This window comes from Pongo abelii, chromosome 2 (assembly GCF_028885655.2).
Source record: "Pongo abelii isolate AG06213 chromosome 2, NHGRI_mPonAbe1-v2.0_pri, whole genome shotgun sequence".
Classification (NCBI taxonomy): Eukaryota; Metazoa; Chordata; class Mammalia; order Primates; family Hominidae; genus Pongo; species Pongo abelii.
The window spans coordinates 177,767,290-177,788,276 of record NC_085928.1 but is presented as its reverse complement, the minus strand read 5'-3'; the positions used below and the strand labels follow the sequence as shown (position 1 = coordinate 177,788,276).

The window sequence follows — 20,987 nt, the reverse complement described above, 5'->3', positions numbered from 1 at the left end:
ATAAATTAATGAATAAGTACACATTCATTGATAGTCTATTCTATTATAAGCCTAGTTACTTTTCTTAGTAGCTCAGACCTGGGAGGAGATGATAAATTTGTATGTCCTCAATATCTTTAGCAGCCTCAGCCTGAGGGTGTTGGAGGGCAGTCAGTCAGGTCTCTTCTTCACTGCAGTTCAGAGCTCCTCAAAGAGAGGCAATTAGGCAAAGCATGCAAAATCATGGGGCAGACTTCTCCAGGAAACAAAAGGTTGTTTCAAATATTTGGTTTTCAGAGTCAGAAACAGAGAGGTGGTAAAAAACCCAATCGATACCTGCCAGTTGACCTATGGGGGCTACTCAAGGGGCTACCTGAGATGCCAGGGCTTGAAAATCCTTCTTAGGACTTACTCTTCATTATTCGACAATGTTTAGTGAGAGCAACCTCATAAAGATCAAGCATTAATTTAAAGTAAATTTGGGCCAGGTGCAGTGGCTCATGCCTGTAATTCTAACACTTTGGAAGGTCGAGGTGGGAGGTTGGCTTGAGCCCAGAAGTTTGAGACCAGCCTGAACAACGTAGTGGGACCCTGTCTCTACTAAAAAATAATTAGCTGGGTGTGGTGGCATGTGCCTATACACCCAGATACTCAGAAGGCTGAGGTGGGAGGATCCCTTGAGCCCAAGAGGTGGAGGCTGCGGTGATCCACGATCACACGACTGTACTCCAGCCTGGGCAACAAAGTGAGACCTTATCTCAAAAAAAATAAAATAAAATAAAATAAATTTGCATTACTGATTGGAGACCGTATTGTTATCTTGGGAAAGTATATTACATAGTATACTATTTGGTAAAAGGTAAAGGAAAAGAAAAATAGAAAAAAGTGAAAAGGTATAAACCATGCTTATGAGAATAAATTAGTTACATGCATGCTTGGAAAGGTCAAAATAGGCTAACTGACATAATAAACAAACAGACTCAAATTTAGTGGCTTAACTGTACAAGCTGTAGGTTTTGCTAATGCGCAGGCCAACTAGGTATTCCTGGTTCCATGGCTCTTCTGGGCATTTCTCCTACAAGTGGCAACTCGGAGCCAGGCTCCTGCCCTCTTGAGGTTCTTCCAAATCCTAGGGTCCAGGTGTCTCTCTGGACATGCTGCACCCAGCCAGCAGGTGATAGGAGAGAAAGAGCTGGAGGACAGAGAAGTGACATATGTATGTCTGCTCACATACCTTTGGCTTGACTTTGGTTCCTTGGCAGCATCCAACAGCAAGGCAAGATAGGACATGTAGCCACTGTATGCCCAGGAGAAAAGGGAACTGGTGGTAAAATGTTAGCTTTTTTTTTTTTATTTGCCAAAGGTCCACTCTTATTTTTCCTCATTCTATAAACTGTCAAGTTCCTTTTTATGTAAAAACTAATTATTTTTAAATTAAAGAAATAAAGTTATCTGAAGAAAATATGTTGTTTGAACAGTCTGGAATTTTTACTTTAAGAGAAAACTATAGCAGGTGCAAAACCAGAGTAAAGAAGCTGATCAGAGTTGCAGGGTAAGTGTGGAAGTGATTTGGACATAATTTAAGGTGCCGGTACTTGCGTTTATTTCCCAAACAGCAAAGAAGCAGTGCAAAGGGCATAAACGAGACCTGATGTGGGTGGGTGGATGCAGGATTCCCTTGCCTGTCTTATAGAGGTTGCCAAGGTTACTGGCCTGGTAGCATTCACGGAGTGAGAACTCCCTGAGGTTAGGGGAGCCTAAGGCCTGTAAGCTTATTCCTATCTCTAGCCATGTCAGTACTCCAAAACATCTTATACATCTGTGCATGGTATAAATCTACTGCTCAGGAACTCTGTCATGCTGGAGTAATATCCATGTTCAACCTTAAAATTTTTTTCTGTTCCAGACCTGGAGAAATTGCCTTTACCCAGGCCTGAAAGTCAGGGCCAAGGAGTCTACCATTGATGCTTACACTGGGATTTCCCACAGGCAGGCAGAGATATGACTCACCAGAGGTGAGAAATCATTTTCCTAACTTCAGACACTAGGTTTTGGGGACCTAATAATGCTCTACTAATGTGACTAATGTGGACAGAACTTCTAGCCTCTAAGGTAAGCTCACAGGCTTTGCTGCATCTTTGTTGTCCATTAAAGTGATTTTTATTAAACCTTTTCCTTTGTTACAGACTAGTGGATCAATAGATAAGATTCTTTTTGCAAATAGCTATGTGCAGAAGCAAACAAGTGTGGAACTCAATATAATTATGCAGCCACATGAGTATTACTTTAGAAAACATCTCTTTAGAAATGTTTTTATCTTCAAATAAGCAATTTCTTACATTTCTTTCCTTTTAGCGATGTTGTGCAAATTAGAAATGGTTGGTCTTATTAAGTAAACTTGTCAAACTGAAAAGAAAACTGAAATCTTGTGTTTTGACAGGTTTTCCTCCAGTAAAGAGGGAAATAAATGAGCATAACAAATGCAAAAAACACAATTGCCTGAAGATTTTTGTTGTCTCCTATTTGGGATTTGTATAGAATTAGACCTCCTTAACCAGCCTCCTGAGTTAACTCACTATTTCAATGTCCTGGCTACACCCAATACTAGCTTCTCTCCTAACGTTATCTGCTAATACAGTTGCCTCCTTCAGCTAGATTCTAAGAACTCCAGGAGGCAGGGAGATCTGTATTTAATCCATGTATTTCTAATGCATGACAAATTAGTAATAGTCAAGTGAGTAAGTATGGGGAAAAGTCCAGTAAAAGGACAAGTGATCATTAAAGTTACTAGTGGCAAAAGCTCTCATGTACATAGTCAAAAATATTTGCTTTTGGAAATGTTTTACTAAGCCCTTTCTATTTGAAAAATGAGGCAAAACTTAAAAAAAGAAAGTTTCCTCCAAATCAATGTATGCCAACCACTTAGCCCCTTGTAACTAAAACCCAGGAACATTGTGAATATAACATTATTTTACATGTTCAAAGACATAGAAGAGCTTTAATAAATGGTATGCTATTATCTCTTCTAATAGTGGTACAAGTGATCTTGGAAGAACCAAATGAACTCACTTTTCCCACCAGTTTGTCACTGTAGTCAAAACAGAGGTTTATAGATTCTCCTTTAATCTGTGTGCTTTGACTATAAGATGTGAATCAGAAGACTTTCAACAGGGACGTTAACAAGAACACTTAGTCTGGGCAGGGCTTGGTGGCTCACGCCTGTAATCCCAGCATTTTGGGAGGCCAAGACGGGAGGATCACTTGAGGTCAGGAGTTGAAGACCAGCCTGGCCAACACGGTGAAATCCCATCTCTACTAAAAAATACAAAAATTAGTGGGGTGTGGTGGCAGGCGCTTGTTATCCCAGCTACTCGGGAGGCTGAGGCAGGAGAATCACTTGAACCCAGGAGGCGGAGTTTGCAGGGAGCTGAGATTGTGCCACTGCACTCCAGCCTGGGCAACAGAGCAAGATTCCGTCTCAAAAAAAACCAAAAAACAAAAAAACGAAACAAAGAAAACAGTCTGTTTACAATATGTGTCACAGAGTATATTACCAAGAGATAATTTTTTTCTTCTCCTTCCTCTTTTTTTTTTTTTTTATTTGATAGCCCAAGCTGTGTTTTTTTTTCCTCTCGCAATTTTATCTCCCTTCTGGCTGGCAATGGAATCTTTCATGTTCGTCAAAGACATTATAGAATGTTTATAAAGAACTGGTTCTTTAACCTTGAGTTTTTATTTCCAGTTAGTCAAAATTATTATTCTATTTCGAATCTTAATCAGAAATAGGCCAGATAGCACTGTGCCATGAAAATGAAGGCTATTTACATCAAAAAAGTGAAAGATTCATATTCTGTTCTCTAAAAGTTGCCACTGAATGCAAGAGGCTCATTCTAAGGAGCATTTTTTATAGCTTGTGTACATCTGGATAGACTAATATTACCAACTGCTTTTGTGTCTGTCATGAGGATTTTTTTTTTTTCACCCAACTTCTTTAAATGTTGAAATAAAAGTGGTTACTACCCTTATCAGTTTTTAAAGATTACAGTGACATCTTGTGGCATATAATTTTCCCTTTTAAAATTCCCGACCAGGTAAAAGTTGAACGTATCAGTTCTTGCCAAATAATTTTGGCTTTATTAATATAATATACATTGACAAAAAAATCTGATTACTGATTAAAGTAGAAGCCAAATGAACAAAATCCATTCTACTTTATTTGGTTCAAATAAATATTTCCGAATAATTTAAATTAGAAAACAGATTTTTAAAATCTACCATTTATTTTAAATTTTCTTCCATCAGCCTCATTATAACATAGGAAATGCCCTAGAAATCTGTTGTCCATGCAAAGACAACGAAATTAAAAATTAAAAGTTTTCTGTTAAGGAAGTATTGTGTCATCATAACTTCTAGGAATTGTTATAATTCAGCTAATTAAAATAATCTTATTTGAGGAAAGATTTTTATTGAAAGAAAAATATTTTCTATAACAGAATCAAATTTCTGCCATTTAAGTCTGATAACCATTAGCCTCTTCAAGGACTACCTCTAATTAGCAAGTGTAGTGTGTAAAGTGAGACTCCATTAAGGTATAATAAAATATATAATTTTTTTAAAGACACAGTAGACTAGAATTAATACTTCCACACTCCCACTCTGCAAACACACATTTTGGTCATTAATGTTCACTTCCAAATCATGATTCAGGGATGACCAATTTGAGTCTTGTTCAGGTAACACAGAGTCATTCCGCTGAAAATCATGACCATTTGCAGGGATCTTTTCTCCTTCCTTCTTCCCTTCACTCGCTCTCCCACCTACTTCCTCTCCTTTTGATTTTGAACTTTAAAATGACCCGTCTCATGGCCAACAAAAGCAATCCTTTTTTGAAATTATAGGTGATAATGTTGCTTCTTGCTATGTACTTTGATAAATATGATTCCTTGTAAGTCTTGTCGTGAATAATATACTATTTCATCTGATTTGAGACATCAATTGTTAGATACTCCTTTGTTTTACGTGCTACCAAGAAAGAAGAAAATCACTGTCAGCTAAATTGTGACCATTGACTAGAATAATTATTTTTAACTCAATCAAAATGCATTACATGTCTTTTAGGCTTATTTAAATAAATTTTATTTTATATAATGCTTATGCATATTTTAAAATAAAAATATAAACAAAATATAATATTTCTGAAACACAGAGTCCAGATCCAAGTCACTTTTCATGCAGTGACTGCTGTCTGGTTTTGCCCACTCCATTGCCCTCTATGCTAGTTAGGACATTGGTGATTCAGCTGTGCCCAAAGAGAGCCCCAATTTTTGTCTCAAGGACTTTCTTTCAAGCTATTGACACATATTCTGAACATTTTGAAACTGGCACTTTATCTTACAGAAAAATCAATGGAAGGTCTTTTTACAATGACTAAGATTTACAATTCTTCCTCAAATGGTCATTAGGACTCTTCCTCAAGTGGTTTGTAGACTGACATGCAAGACATTACAGTTAGAAACGGTCATGCAACAAGATTACAACATGCATAGGTGATGACAGCTAAGTCATGGCTGCCACCTGACTACCACTGATCGTAAACACAATTGGCCTTTCCATTTTCATAAATGTTAAAGTGTGAACAATGATTTGCCTGAAAAGAGCTGAAATCTGGTAACATTGATGATAATAGGTAGGCTTTCCTGAATGATCGCTCTACTTATATTCTTCATATGCATTATATCATTTAAACCTTAGTATAATTCTATGAAGTAGATGGTATTATTTGAATATATAGGTGGAAATAAACAACTTGCTCCAAGGACAGACATCTGGCAAGTGGAAAATCTGGGGTTTAAACTCAATTTTATCTCATTCCCAAACCAATATTTTTTTCCATAGGCATCTGTTAAAAATAGTTAAACAAAAATACCAGGAGAGAGAGTCACTCAATCACATATAAAAGGATAATCTCTCCATCAGCAATTTTCCTTGAATAACAGAGCAAAGAGCAATTGTGTGAACAAATGTCAGCTTTATATATGCGTGAATTATGAAAAAACTTCCAGAAAAGAGAGATGAAACATTGTCTCCTATTCGAGTAGGGGAAAAAACTGCTGCATCAGCTAGAAGCTGTGATTACTGCTGAAGAAACATTTTCTGGAACATGCCATATGTCACAAATAACCACTTTACTTTTCCTCAAGGAAACAAAAATTCTGCAATTTTCAAAGAGAAGAGAATGCATCTATATTTAATATATATAATTAAGAGTGAATGTGGGCCAGGCGCGGTGGCTCACACCTGTAATCCCAGCACTTTAGGAGGAGGCGTGCAGATTGCTGGAGCCCAGGGGTTGGAGACCACCATGGGCAACATGGCAAAACCCTATGTCTACAAAAAAAAAAAAAAAAAAGAAAGAAAGAAAGAAAAGAAAAAATTAGCAGCGCATGGTGGTGCGCACCTGTGGTCCCAGCTACTAGGGAAGCCGAGATGGGAGGATCGCTTGAGCCCAGGAAGCAGTTTGGCCCTTGGAAGAGCCAAAATCATACCACTGCACTCCAGCTTGGGTGACAGATTGAGACCCTGCCTAAAAAAATAAAAAATAAAAAATAAATAAAATAAAAAAATTTGGACCAAGAGCAGTATGTTTTTGGTTTGGGTCAGTTTTGTCTATTAATTAAATGTACTTTGCACAAATCTTTATCTCACCAAAATCAGAAATCACCATGACTATGATCCAGTTTTAAGTTCTTAGCTTACTAAAGTTAAATTGTCTTCTATACTTTGAACCAAAGCAGTTAATAAAAAATTAAACTAATTCTGTGGAAATCTGTCTTTTTCTTTATAAGACAGATTTTTATAAGCTATTTTTATGTGCATATGGAGGCTTCTGCGTTCCCTCAAGAATAGCATTGCTGGCAGACATAAAACAAAGTGGCTGCGCTAAACATCGTGTTCTCTATGTTTGCACAAATAAAAAAAAATCTCAAAATTTGTGTACAGTTTGAAATAGGCATAGATAATCTAAAACTTACATTTCCTGTAAAAAATGTTTTTATCCAACAATATTAGAAATGGCTATATACTTGAAAAGCAAACAAATAATTATTCACAAATTGGAGATTTTGAGAACTGAGTTTTAGAAATCCTTGCATCTTATTTCCTATTTTATAGTGCAAATACTATCCTAAATGAAAGGGCAGAAGATTAATATTTTCCTTAATTCTTCCTAGGGAGAAATTTTATGCTGGAATCTATAACAACATAGGATGTATCTAGCATAATCAAAACCATCTTAACATTAAGGTAAAAGTAGAAAGTTGAATTAACAAATAATCAGTCAGAAAATCTGAGCATTACATGACATGTTCTTTCCATAAAAAATGCATTAAAAATGCAAAGCATTTTGCCCTAATTGCTTTTACTTATTTCCAATTCTAACATAGTGTGTGAGCTTCTGGCCCACAGATATAAAGAAGCATATTTAAATGTTCAGGGAAATACATTCCATAAAAAGAAGAGACAATTAAGAAGAAATAGACCAAGAAAAGGAAATAAAATGCTTGCATATATACATAGCAAGCATAAAACTCAACAAGCAACCAATCTTTCACCATTTTGAACAAACAGCATCGAACATCTCAGTAATCATGTGTGCACATTTACATGACAGCAGGTGCAATAACAGATGCTCATAATGATGACATGGAATTACTGGAAAGGTTTTTAAGTTCAGAATATTAAAAAATACTCAATAACGAAATAAGACATTTTGGGAAGCTTTTAATAAAAAATGGTCAAAGTGAGGCATGTTAAAGCTTAAAGGGAGACTGACACCTGAAAAATTTACTTTTTGGAATCAGATAAATTCCTGATGATACTAAATAAAAATCAAGAAATATTGACATTATACTTTCTTCAACTATGTTAAGAAAAAATGGGTGAGACATATTATTCAGGTTTATTATTTATTAATAAATAATTATTTATTATTCAGGTTATTTGTATTACCAGTAACTTAGAGCTTTTCTTTTTTATATTATTATTATTTTTTTTATTATACTCAGAGTGTGACACATAGAGATACAGAATACCAGTATTGACCCCTGGACCTATTTAATCAAAATCTAAATTCTGTATTTCTATGAATAGAAATACAGAATCCCAGTATTGACCCCTGGACCTATTTAATCAAAATCTAAATTTTACCAAGATTTCCACATTATTCTTGTACACACTAAAATTTGAGAATCACTGGTTTAGAAAACTTTAAAAAATCCATTGCAAAAAAATCAACAGATTCCAAAAGTTGAGTATACACTGTTGGACAATCCCTAAACTGCTATGCATGTAACTGACTTTAAACAAGAGACTAAAGGCTTTGAATATGGAACTCTGATGACTTTATTTTTTAGGATCAACTCAAAGAAAACCTCACCCAAAATGAAAAGCTTCCCAAAATGTCACCCAAATACATCATAAAGAAAGTGTTGAAGACCAAAGAGAATATCTTCAGAGAATAAAGATACAAATGACATATTACATACACGGCACACCAATTCAAATGACTGTGGAATTCTCACCAAAATTCATGGAGGCTAGAAGACAATGAAACAACTTTTTTAAAGTGCTGAAGTTAAACAACTATCAACCCAGAATTCTATATTCACTGAAAATATCTTTCAGGAATAAAAGTGAAAGAAATACATTCTAAGATTTAAAAAAAGACTAAAATGTATTCTTAGTAGTATTCTCATTCCAAGAAAAATGCTAAAGAAATTTCTCTAGGGAGAAGGGAAATGATAACAGGAGGAAAACTCCAAACTTTACAAACAAAGGAAGAGCAACCAAAATGGTCAATATTTATGTAAATATAATAGACTATGTTTCTCCTTTGAAGTTCATTTAAATATGTATGACAATTAAAAGCAAAAATTATAATTTCTGACTGATGGGATTTCTCCATTGCATATACATATAATGCATATAACAACAACCAGATAAGGGGACAGGGTAAGGGAATTACATAGTTATAAGGTTTCTACATTCTGCATGAAGTAGTGAAATAGTAATACTAAGTGGAATAAAAATTTAAGTTATGATCCCTACAGACATCACTAAAAATTATCCACAGAGAAACAGTGAAAAGCCAATAGGTAAACTGAAATGGAATAGTAGGAAAAAATTCAAGTATTCTCAAAGAAGACAAAAAAGTGGAAGCAGAGGAATAAAAAACAAAGTAGAAATGGAAACAAGTAATAAAATGGTAGATCTAAATTCAACCATATCAGTAATTAAACACTATATGTAAATGATCCAAACATACCAAGTAAAGATAGTCTAATTTGATATAAAGAACCAGACCAAACTAAATGCTGTCTACAAGAAACACATTTTAAATGTTATTTTAAATGACCACATGATGCAAAAACTGATATAACTGAAAGGAGAAATAGAAAACCATGCAATTACAATTGGAGACTTAACACTCATGTCTCAGTAATTGGTAGGACAAGTAGCCAGAAAATCAACAAAAATATAGATGACCTGAACAATATAATCAACTTCCTTGACCTAATTGAACATTCGAACTACCTAATTTTAAGGTTTATTAGAAAACTACAGCAATTGAGACAGTGCGATATCGGAGAAAGGATAGACACATAGATTAATAGAACAGAATGGAGAGACCAGAAATACATCTACACAATATGATAAAAGTTAACTTTTTTCTATTAAAAATGGTTTTTACTGTAAAAGATTGTTTTTACTATCCTATAAAAACCAGTTTTTTACAGTAAAAAACTAATTTTTTTACAAAGTAGCAAAGACAAATTGAGAAAGAATAGTCTCTTCAATAAATAACGTTGGAAAAACTGAACATCTGTAAGACAAAAAACAAGCTATATTCCACACCTTATACAAAAATTAACTCAAAATGAACCATATATTTAATTAAAAGCCATCAAACTATTATGAGAAAAAACAAGACATATTCTTCATGACTTTACATTAGGTACAGTTCTTTGACACAACACCGACAACACAATCTTAAAAAAATTATTTCACTTTTGAAGCAAAAAATATTTTAGTATCTTTCAGTATCTGTGAAAGACATTGTTAAGACAATGAAAAGACAAGCTATCGACTGAAAGAATATATTTGTAAGTCACATATTTGACAAAGAACTCATATCTAGAATATGAAAGAACTCCCAAATCTCAAAGACAAGAAAACAAATAACCTAATAAAAAATGGGCCAAAAATTTTAACAGACACATTACCAAAGAAGATATACACACGAAAAATAGGCACATGAAAATATTCCCAACTTTAGGGAATTCAAATCAAATCATTAGGAATATACAGATTTAAAGTATGATTAGATACCACTACACATGTATTAGAATGGCTAAAACATGCACACACACACAATCTGATACTAGCAAGTACTAGTAAGGATTTTTGGAATTATCTCATTTGGCTCACATATTGCTACTAGGAATGCAAAATGGTACACAATCATTTTGGACAATATTTAGGCAGCTTCCTGTAAAGTTAAACATACAGTTGTTACATAATGCAGCAATCTCAATCTTGGGTTTTTATCATACAGAAATGAAAAGAAAAATGTTTCATACAAATTCACACAAAAACTTGTATATAAATATTTATAAAGCAGCACTATTTATAATCACCAGCAATTAGAAATAACCCAAATATCTTTCATGGGTGAGTGGATAAACAAATTGAACTACTGATACACATAACTTAGATGAATCGCAAAAGCATTATTGCTTAACAAAACAATGTCTTGAAAGTATACATACTGTATCATTCTGTTTATATGATATTCTGAAAAAGACAAAATCATAAAAAGGGAGAACAGATGAATGGTGGCTAGAGGTTGCAGGTAGGGAGAGGCTGTGGCCAAAAAAAGAACAAAAGAGTTTATGCTAGGGAGGGAACTGTTCTGTATTTTGTTTGTGGTGAAGGTTACATCAATCTACATGTTTTAAAACGCATTGAACAGTGCAGTAAGAACTGTGAATTTTGGTGTACGTAAATTTTTAAAATCATAGCAATTTGAGATACTTTAGAGGCAGTACAATTTCGTTAGGAACTTAGTGTCATTATGTATCCTTACTTAAAAATAGAAGAACTGCAGAACTACCAATACGTTGTAAAAAAGAACTCCCAATGTTACAAAGGCTGGTGCAAGAGTCTAATCATTTTCCTTAAAGTACAAGTTTACAACAAGTTTGCCTTTTTCAGTGTTTCTTTCCTGGGTCGTATTATGTAGACATAATACAAAATGTAATCTTTGTTAAATAGTGCTGAGCTTGGAAAAATGAACATTTCAGATACTTTAACTGGCTTAGGGTCAACTGGGACTTCTTTTGAAGGTTATTTCCCTTTATGGTCCTACTACAGACAGAAGCACCTGGTATGAATCTTTTTTTGTGGTTGTTGTTGCTGAGATAGGGTCATGCTCTGTTTCCCAGGCTGGAGTGCTGTGGCACGATCACAGCTCACTGTAGCCTCAAACTCCCAGGCTCAAGTGATCCTCTCAGCTCAGCCCCTCGAGTAGCCAGGACTACAGGCATGAGCTACCACACCCAGCGTGGTAGTTTTTGTAGAGACAGGGTTTCACCACGTTCCCCAGGCTGGTCTCGAACTCCTGAACTCAAGTAGTCCACCTGTCTTGGCCTCCGGAAGTGTTGGGATATCAGGCATGAGCTACCCAGTCCAGCCTGGTATGAATCTTGTTAGCAAGTCTGGCTTAACGGAAAAACCATTTTAAAAATACATTTTTACTGGCAAAGGAATCATTACATTCATTCACTCGCATATAAACTGGACATTTGGTAGGTAAAAGGCTGATAAATTCAATATGTGTGTCAAATAGAGTAATATAATTTAATAAACTATTAGTCTCTTTTCAGTTACCTAATTGCATATCACTTTTGGTTAGTCATTTAATTTATCTAGACTTCAGTTTATATATTTTTAAAATGGCAATAATATTTTTTGCTCTATCTTAAAGTCTGTGGAATTTGAGTGGAAAATTCAACAGGAAAGCACTTTACAGAGCAGAGAGTCTCTGTATGAATAAGTTTCATGTTGTAAGCAAATTTCTTCCTCTTTTTCTCTAAAGGGGCTTCCTCAAATTTTGGGGGGAAAAATGACATCAAGCATCCTTGGGGGAGGGTAGATTGTTTCCCAGTAAATAATGATGGATGTGGAAGGACTTCTCTCACCTATTGTCAGACTGAGGATAAAAATCTTTAGTGCAGAGAGTAAGCCATTCAAATAAACATGAAAAAATAAGGAAAAATGCAGACACAAGCATGTGCCCCCCCCCCCCCCCCCGCCCCACACACACACACACACAGAGAATCTAAAATGGAATGGAACAGTGTGGTTTTCTGGTTCAGTTTTCAGGCAGAAAAACATACAAACTAAGTTCTTCTAAATAATATATGATCTGGAAGTGGGCCAGAAGTTGCTGGTATGTGTGTTCCACTTATCAAATGGTGAAAACTTGTGGGATGCTGGTTTTAGATTTGCCCACGCAACTGCACTCCTTTATACACTCCTTTTCCCTGTCCTGATACATCATCCCTAGTGATTCTAGCATTTTTTTTGGAGAACAAGAACTGAATTAAAACAATGTATTTTGGGTCCCTGCTCATATGGGTCTGGGATTTCTTTTTAATGATGCACTTTAGTCAAGCTGGAGATTTGTTTTTAGTTTAGTCCAATATATTTTTTAAAATGTGTTAAAATATTAACAGGCAGTCTAGCTTTCCTGAAAGGAAACAGCTATATGGGAGTCTTGTTAGGATATTTTTTATTGAGCCTATACCTTGGGGCAGTCTTATAATGAAGCCATTTAACTAAAGAAACTTGCCCTCTGTCTAAGGCATACTTCTCTAAACGAATCCTCTCTGTAACAGACAGTGTTGTAGTGAGCCTCTGAGAATATGGTAAGGTTATTGATTTTTTTAGCAGCCATTTTTTTTGTATTACAAATATTCATCTTATTTTCTCAACATTGCAACAAAGGCCTATACTTAACAAAGATGCATTTCAAGTAACCTTTGGCCAATAACTAAAATGCCCCAAGCCATTTTGGTTAACAAAAAAAGAATTTTTTTTTTACATAAGAAAAATGTCCATCATTATAAATCAAGAAGCTGATTATATACCAAAGGCAGTGAATTATAATATGTATAATGCACACATACTTAATGAGAATAAAATGTTTTCACCATATTTTCTTTATTCTAATTACTTTTATAAAACCCTAACTTTTTCTGGTGGTCAAATAATCGTCTCTATTTAAGACTGATTTTAACAATTATTTGGTTACTATGACGATGTCAAAATTTGTAGGATTATATTGTCTATAACTATTCAGTCTAGCCTATTGAATACATAAAAAGTAAAATCAAGATTTAAAATAAAAGCAAAATCTACCTAATTATGTTGATTTTCTCTAAGAAAAAGTTTCAAAAAATAACAAGTTTTGGCAAACTGTATACTGTGTGTGTATTAATTTATTCGTTTAAAGGAAATTGAACTTGACTATGTTGCTTTTTCAAAACAAACAAAAATACTGAAGATATTATAAACCAAGTCAAACAAAATGAAAAACTTGGTTTATCAATTACTCTATTCCTAAGCATTCCACAAGCATACTAACAACACAGGAGAATCTTTTCTTATTTAAAGGATATCTCAATGGTATTGAAATATTTTAAGGTAAACCTTCTGAATAGTAGAATTTAATCTTATATCAGTTAATAAAAGTTGCATTTTGGGCTTTACAAAATCCACATGATTGACCAGGTGCTGTGGCTCAGGCCTGTAATCCCAGCACTTTGGGAGGCCGAGGCAGGTGGTTTGCCTGAGGTCAGGGGTTTGGGACCAACCTGGCCAACATGGCGAAACATCGTCTCTATTAAAAAATACAAAAACCAGCTGGGCGTGGTGGCGGGCGCCTGTAACTCCAGCCACTCAGGAGGCTGAGGCAGGAGAATCGCTTGAACCCAGGAGTCGGTGGTTGCAGTGAGCCAATATCGCACCATTGCACTCCAGCTTGGGCAACAAGAATGAAACTCTGTCTCAAAAAATAAAAAATAAAAAAAATCCACATGATTGCCTAATGACATTTACTCTTCCTTATAGGTAATTCATTTCATTGACTGATGGCCATACAAATGTAGAAATAATGTTTAACAACTAGTGATATGGTAATGAAGAATATCACAAACTCATAATACCAATACTGAAACATCAGTTAATCCAACCTGTATACATTATACATGAAACAAGAGCACTTTTCTATAATAACCTATGAATAAACTATAAGTCTTCTGAAATTTATATAAGCTGTAAAAGATTGTGCTAGGTACTATGTCCTTGGGCATCCATAAATTCTTTTGTGAATAATGCCTATAAATATCTTCATATTTTTAAAGAATATATTTCAAGTGTTCTACTGTGCAGAGGAATTATGCATTTGTCCATAGCATGTAATAGAAAAAAAAAAACTTTAGAGTAAAACTATTTTTCCCCATTTTGGACAAGTATATTCCATTTTTTCATGCATACTGTCACCCCACACCCCCAAATCCCTCCAAACTCTATAAAAATTATACAGATATTCTATTCCATTTATAAAAATATCAAACATGCAAATATTAAGTAGAGTTTTGCTAACAAAGTGAGAAACAGCAAAGTCTGTGGACAAACATGAAAGGCCTTACTTGGGAGTTTGTTAGAAACACACTCCAGGCTATTCAGACCACCCCCTAGACCTACTGAATGATAAACTGAATTTTTAATAAGATCCGCAGGTGATTCCATTACACAATAAAGTTTGAGAAGCATTGATTTAATACACTTGTTGATTGATCTAAGTTTCTGTAAATTAACCACATTAAAAAAACTGGTTATAAGTGAGTATTCCATATGTACCCTTTACTTTAGCAGTATTCAAGATTTAGCATGTAACAGAATCACCAAGAAAGCTTGGGGAAAAAAGTGGATTTTCAAGTTTTTGAATTTAGTAGGTTTAAGATCTGGCCTGGTTTTCCCAAACTCTCATGAACTGAATTAAAGTTAATGATAATTGATAATAACAATTCTTGTAAACAGGTCCAAATCAGCACAATACATAATACACAAGAAAGTAACATGCAAACTGTTTCTGTTAAATTTTGAAATGTGTCAAACTTTTTCTGAAACTGTTCATCATAGAATTAAAAATTTGGCATTAAACAGAAATAGTTCCATTCATGAGATCTTATGAAATATTTTTTCCAAGAAATATTAAAAGATAAAGTAATTTACTGGAGACCTTGAAGTTGACACTGCCCCCTTTGGAATCAACTATTTATTGTATTAGAAAATAAGACCAATATATTCTGCAGAGAGCTACTTATAACTCTCTCCAGATCTCAAACACAAATGCGTCCAGTAGCCACTCAGGTAATTAACGGGAGAAACAAGGAACATGATACTCCAATTACAGACATTCAAAATGTGAAAGCCCCATGTAGAGCAAACAAGAACACTTCTGTGGGCAGCGTTCAGTCCCGTGACTTGCCATTTTCCAGTATGCGTGCTAGCATGGTTTTTCTAATTAACTCTCCCATGACGTGCCAAAGTGCATATTTTTATTTTTAGTTTGCTCATGTGGTTTATTTTGGGGCTTTTGGGAAATTGTAGCTTGGATTTTACTTACAGCAACAAAACACAGAGATACACCAGACTTTTAAACTCCTTTAGGCATATGAAGCCAAATGAATTTTCAATGATTTGGAAAAATAAGCTATAGATATCTGAGATTTGCATAGCTCTGTTGTTTTTTTCTAACAGGTCTTCTCATGAAGCAATATGGAAGATGTCCAGTTTGTATTCTTTTGCCTACACTATACTCTTATTTCCAAGAAATGACAGTGAGAATTTTTGTAGAGTACCTGTCTTCACCTCACTTGTTATTGCTTGTTATGCATAAGTTTATAATGCTATTTTACTATGATGCTTTGATCCTGCATAAGAGATTTCAGAGGTAGAGAAACATTGTTTCCAAAGTTCACCTAGAGATATCTTTATACTACAACTTCTAAAATAAAAAAATAGATCTAGTCACATGTTCAATAGGTACTTTTATTTTAAACAACAGCACACAAACACAATGACACAACAGGACCGTTAGCTTAATACTGATCACATTCCTTGACAAGTTACCTATAATTTACATATATTGTTTTTATCCGGAACTATTTTAAATATTATCTTAAGATATACTGTAAAACACAAATCCTAAATATATACCAGTTGCAAACACAATGTGCTTAGTTACTGTTTTCCTTGTTATTCAAATAAAGTAACTTAAAGTTCTTCAAAATCATGTCCACTTGTGTTCATTGTTTCAGGATGCATGACTCGTCCCATGAATAGAATTGTACCTGTATTGGTTTGGAAGTAAACAAAAGAGGGGGTGAACAAAATAATAAAATATTTATCTTCCTTCTTGCTTACAACTAATGAAAATATGTTATTTTCTCCTTCCTTCCTTCCTTCCTTCCTTCCTCTCTTCCTTCCCTTTCCCCTTCCCCTTCCCCTTCCCTTCCCTTCTTTTCCTTTCCTTTCTTCTTTCCTTCTAGAGAAAGGCTCTTGCTCTGATGCCCAGGCTGGAGTGCAGTGGCTCTATCAGAGCTTACTGTAACCATGAACTCCTGAGCTCAAGCATTCCTCCCATCCCCAACACCTCTAGTAGCTAGGATAACAGGCATTTGCCACCATGCCTGGCTACTTTTTAAAAATTTTTATTTATGTAGAAATGGGGTCTCACTATGTTACCCAGGCTGGGCTTGAATTCCTGGCCTCAAGTGATCCTCCCTGCCTGGAACTCCTGAAGTGCAAAGATTAAAGTCTGAGCCACCTCACCAGCCTTATTTTCATTAAAAAAAATCAATTCAACATTATAAATTATCTGATAATTCAGTTGGTCAATCTCTAGAAAAAGAATAAATAAATAGAATTGTGAAAAGAAATTATATGATGAGTACTAAGAAAAAAAAATCTCCATTTAAAAAAGAGGTTCTTTGTGACCTATTAAATAAAATTTTGTTTTCATAATAAACTTACCAGTTCTCCTGTTTCTGATAAGAAAGAAAAATGGATGGTCGACAATAACTTGAGGATACAGCACAGCCATCCTACTAATTGCAATCATTCCTACAGTGCAGAGAAAAAGTAATTATATGTCTGTGGATGTGCAGAGACTAATGAGTAATTCCTCAAAACCATCTATGCCTATCCACCTAATGCAAAGACAACAATTTACAGGAAACAAGATTTTAAAGACTTAACTGGAGAAAAATTATAAAGGTGTTAACATTTCTACTTGATCTTTTTAAAAAACAAAACGAAACAAAACAAACACACACCACAAACAAAACAAACAAGCAATTTCTTCTCTCTACTCCACTAAAAATAATAGGACAATTTATTCTGCTTGTTATGAAATGTTTATTCTCAGCCTCACATAGATATGTGTGTCTTTACTAAAATGACTTTTGAGTAAAAGGAAGGGGGAGAAGAAAGAAAAAAATCCCCAAACAAAAACCAAAGAGAGTTTCTCTATATTTTCAAATCATTATTTCTTTTGTCTGAAGTGGGTATTTTTACATAGGAAGTCACCAGGTTTCTAGTTAGTGGTCAGGATGGCAGTGATTAAAGGGAAAATATAACAGTGAGAGATACAATGAGGTATCCTATGACTGGGCTACTAAATTCCCCTGAGATCCTCATTATAAGATGATATATACTTGCTGCAGTATAGTTAATTGTTAAAAGAAAGTCCAGATTACATGTAAGATTTCAAGCTGTCTTGATGCCTGAGGCTACTATGCTCTTATTTCCTTCTGAAAATACTATCCTAACATGAAAGTGATAGAGGTGGGGTATGTTGAGATAGTTAGTGGGCACGAAAATACAGTTAAATAGAATAAAGATCTAGTATTTGATAGCACATCAAAGTGATTATAAGTCAACAATAATTTGTTGTACATTAAAAAATAACTAGAAAAGTATGATTGAAATGTTTGTAATAAAAAGAAATGATAAATGCTTGAGGTGATGAATACCCCATTTACCCTGATGTGATTATTATGCATTATATACCTGTATCAAAAATATCCCATATTCTCCATAAATATATACATTTGCTATGTAACCATGAAAATAAAAAATAAGAATTTTTGCTGACAAAATTAAGAATCAACTTCAGGACATAGTTTGGTAGGAAGAAAAATGTTTAAATGGGTAGCAGGAAAATATTTAAAATATTTAAACAGGCAGCACAGCAGAAAAATCTATTTTCGCAGAACTGCCAATGTCCTCCTGTCTCTCATTAGAGAGAAAATGAAGATGAGAGTTATCTGTAAAGGGGCACTGGAGTGAGTTCACACTTCACATTCTATTTAGAAAATTCCAGCTGGTTCAGCATTTCCTTGACTTCTAAGTTAGAGCAGAGTGACTTCTTTGGCTTCATTTTGAAAATGACCCCACTCCCCACTCAAGATTGCTCTAAAAATACAAATCTAGAAGAAGGGAGAAGATTTTAGCAAACAGTACCTGAGACAGCAGCAGCTTCTGAGCCTTCTTCATTAACCTCTAGGAAGGACTTGTGAATTGCTTTGGAAAGAAAAATCTCCTTGTTATCTGCAAAAAGAGAATCAGACATTTTTTTTTTTTCATTCAGAGATAGCAAAATATTTTGCCCTTTTGTTAAATGGATTTTAGAGATCTAAGAGACTGGGATACTGAAGAAAACCTAGGAGATAATGTTACAAGATTTCATTTATGAGATAACCATTGAAGATGTGGTTTTTAATTTGCCCTCATTTTATATTTTTTGCTAATTTTCTTTTCCATTTTTATTGGTGGTTTTCCCATATGTATGTCTTATATTTTCAGAAAAAGTGGAAACTTTTTTTAATAGTGACTTCAAGTTATTTCATAAGTCAAGATTAAAATATCTCACACATTGCTCTTTAATTTTAAATATAAAAGTATGAAACGAAAACAGGTAAAAATTCAGAAATAGCCAGAATAAAAAAAAGGTTTTTCCTTTTTTAACCTAATATTTAATTACTATGATAATGTAAATATCCTTGGCAAAGAAAAATGAAATTGACTTCTAGATTCATAATGTAAATTTACGAAAAAGTTACTTTCCATTACAATTAATTGGTTTATCTGAGGATTCACAAACACGCTTTGTCCTAAGATAAGAGGAAATAACACATTTTTAGCATTAGGAGGACTGTTTTTCCCTTCCTATTTATGCCTGTTTTAAGGCAATGGCTGTTATAGGCTATATTATGTTCTATACAAATTTATATGTTGAAGTCATAACCGCCAGTACTTCAGAGATTGACTATATTTGGAGACAGAATTTTAAATTTAAATGAGGTCATTAGGGTGGGTCCTAATCCAATATGACTAGTGTTCTTATAAGGAGAGGAAATTTGGACACAGACAGGTACAGAGGGAAGTCCCTGTGTAATGGTTAATTAGCTGTATGTGTCAGCGTGGCTGAGCCATGGTGCTCAGATATTTAGTCAGACTGTCTGGATGTTTCTATAACAGTGCTTTTAGATGAGATTGACATTGGTAGACTTTGAGTAAAGCAGATTATCCTCACAATGTGGGTAGGCCTCATCCAATCAGCTGAGGGCTTTAATAAAACAAAGATTGGCCCTTCCCAATCAAGGAAGAATTCTGCCAGCAGGCTGCCTTTGGGCTGTAATTTTTTTCCAGGTCTCCACCTGAAGATTTTGAGCATCCAAAGCCTCCATAATCATGAGCCAATTCCTTAAAATTTTTCTCTCTTCATAAATATGAATATAATGACTAATTATGTATGTATATATATTTGTATATGTACACATACATATGTTACAGGATCCTTGGGGTGTCACTTCACCAGCTGGAAACCTCTGTTGCCAATGGTGCCTTTGCCTGAGTTTTGCCTAGGACTGCTGGGTTCATTGTGCCCACTCGGCCTGGCAGGCTGCACTTGGCTTGTGCTACCAGCCCGGATCCCACACCTGCCAAGGGCGAGTCAGGTGTGGAGTGGTGAGAGGCATGTGAGTGAGCGAGCATGGGGTCTGTCTGCTGCATACAGTCAGGCACTCTGGCTACGGCGGGGCAGGCAGCTCCAGGCACTGGCATGGGTGCTGGCTCACTGCTAGGCTGCAGCTGCACCAGAAGTACCACAAGCAGCTTCCACTGCTGGCACCAGGAAATGTGGTGGTGTTTGGAAGCTTGCAGACACCAGGAACCGCACAGCTTCAAAGAGGGTGTCACAGCCCTGGCTCGGGAGCTACTAGGTCTGGGCTCCCTGAAGGGCCACGGCACTTCTCTCCTCTCTTCTCTCCTTCTTGCTGCCTACAACATGGCGAGCAAGGGGCATGTTTCAGCCCTATTTGTGTTACAGCTCTTTCAGTCCCGCCATTTGGTGGGTCCCAGGTTGTTGTCCCACATCCAGGAAGAATGAGGCATGTAGACAAGTGGAGGGTGAGCAAGGCAAAGAGGTGCTTTATAGAGTGACAGAACAGCTCAGAGGAGAACTGCAGTGGGTAGCTCCTCTCTGCAGGCGGGTTGTCCCAACGAGTGTCCAACTCGTAGCAGAGAGGAGACCCACAGTGGGTAGCTCTTCTCTGCAGGCAGGTCATCCTGTCATCTGCTCGAGTCTGACTGAGTTTGGGGGTTTTTATAGGCTTCAGAGGGGAGGAAGTATGTGCTGATTGGTCCATGGGTGGCCACGGGTGGCCTGGAAAAAGCACCGTAAATTCTCATTCTGGTCCGCAGAACTGGCAGCCTGGACCCCAGGCCTCAGGTCATCCCTGGCCTGAAGGTGGGGTTTCATTGGGGACCCTCCCTTTTCCACCCAGGAGCCTGTCTGCCTCCTGCCACCATTGGCCTGC

The 20,987-nt window shown here is 35.6% G+C and overlaps 1 protein-coding gene and 1 long non-coding RNA gene across 6 annotated transcripts in view; one reads left to right on the top strand and one right to left on the bottom strand.

Moving 5' to 3' along the window:
- Positions 1-20,987, top strand: part of LOC129058713 (uncharacterized) — a 48,885-nt gene that overhangs the window by 1,182 nt on the left and 26,716 nt on the right. Inside the window, exon 2 of one of the 2 annotated variants that reach the window (XR_008524018.2) lies at positions 1,886-2,091. This is a non-coding gene — a long non-coding RNA (uncharacterized LOC129058713). The remainder of the gene's footprint in view (positions 1-1,885; positions 2,092-20,987) is intronic. The other variant, XR_010139298.1, reaches the window with a different exon arrangement.
- SERPINI1 (serpin family I member 1) overlaps positions 16,135-20,987 on the bottom strand; it is an 88,437-nt gene continuing 83,584 nt past the window's right edge. For all 4 annotated transcript variants that reach the window (XM_002814262.6, XM_063722321.1, XM_002814261.6 and 1 more), the window contains exons 7-9: positions 18,631-18,717; positions 17,140-17,229; positions 16,135-16,457 (exon numbers count right to left, since the gene is read on the bottom strand). In XM_002814262.6, the coding sequence (XP_002814308.1) occupies positions 16,381-16,457; positions 17,140-17,229; positions 18,631-18,717 (254 nt within the window). In that variant the 3' untranslated portion in view covers positions 16,135-16,380. The remainder of the gene's footprint in view (positions 16,458-17,139; positions 17,230-18,630; positions 18,718-20,987) is intronic.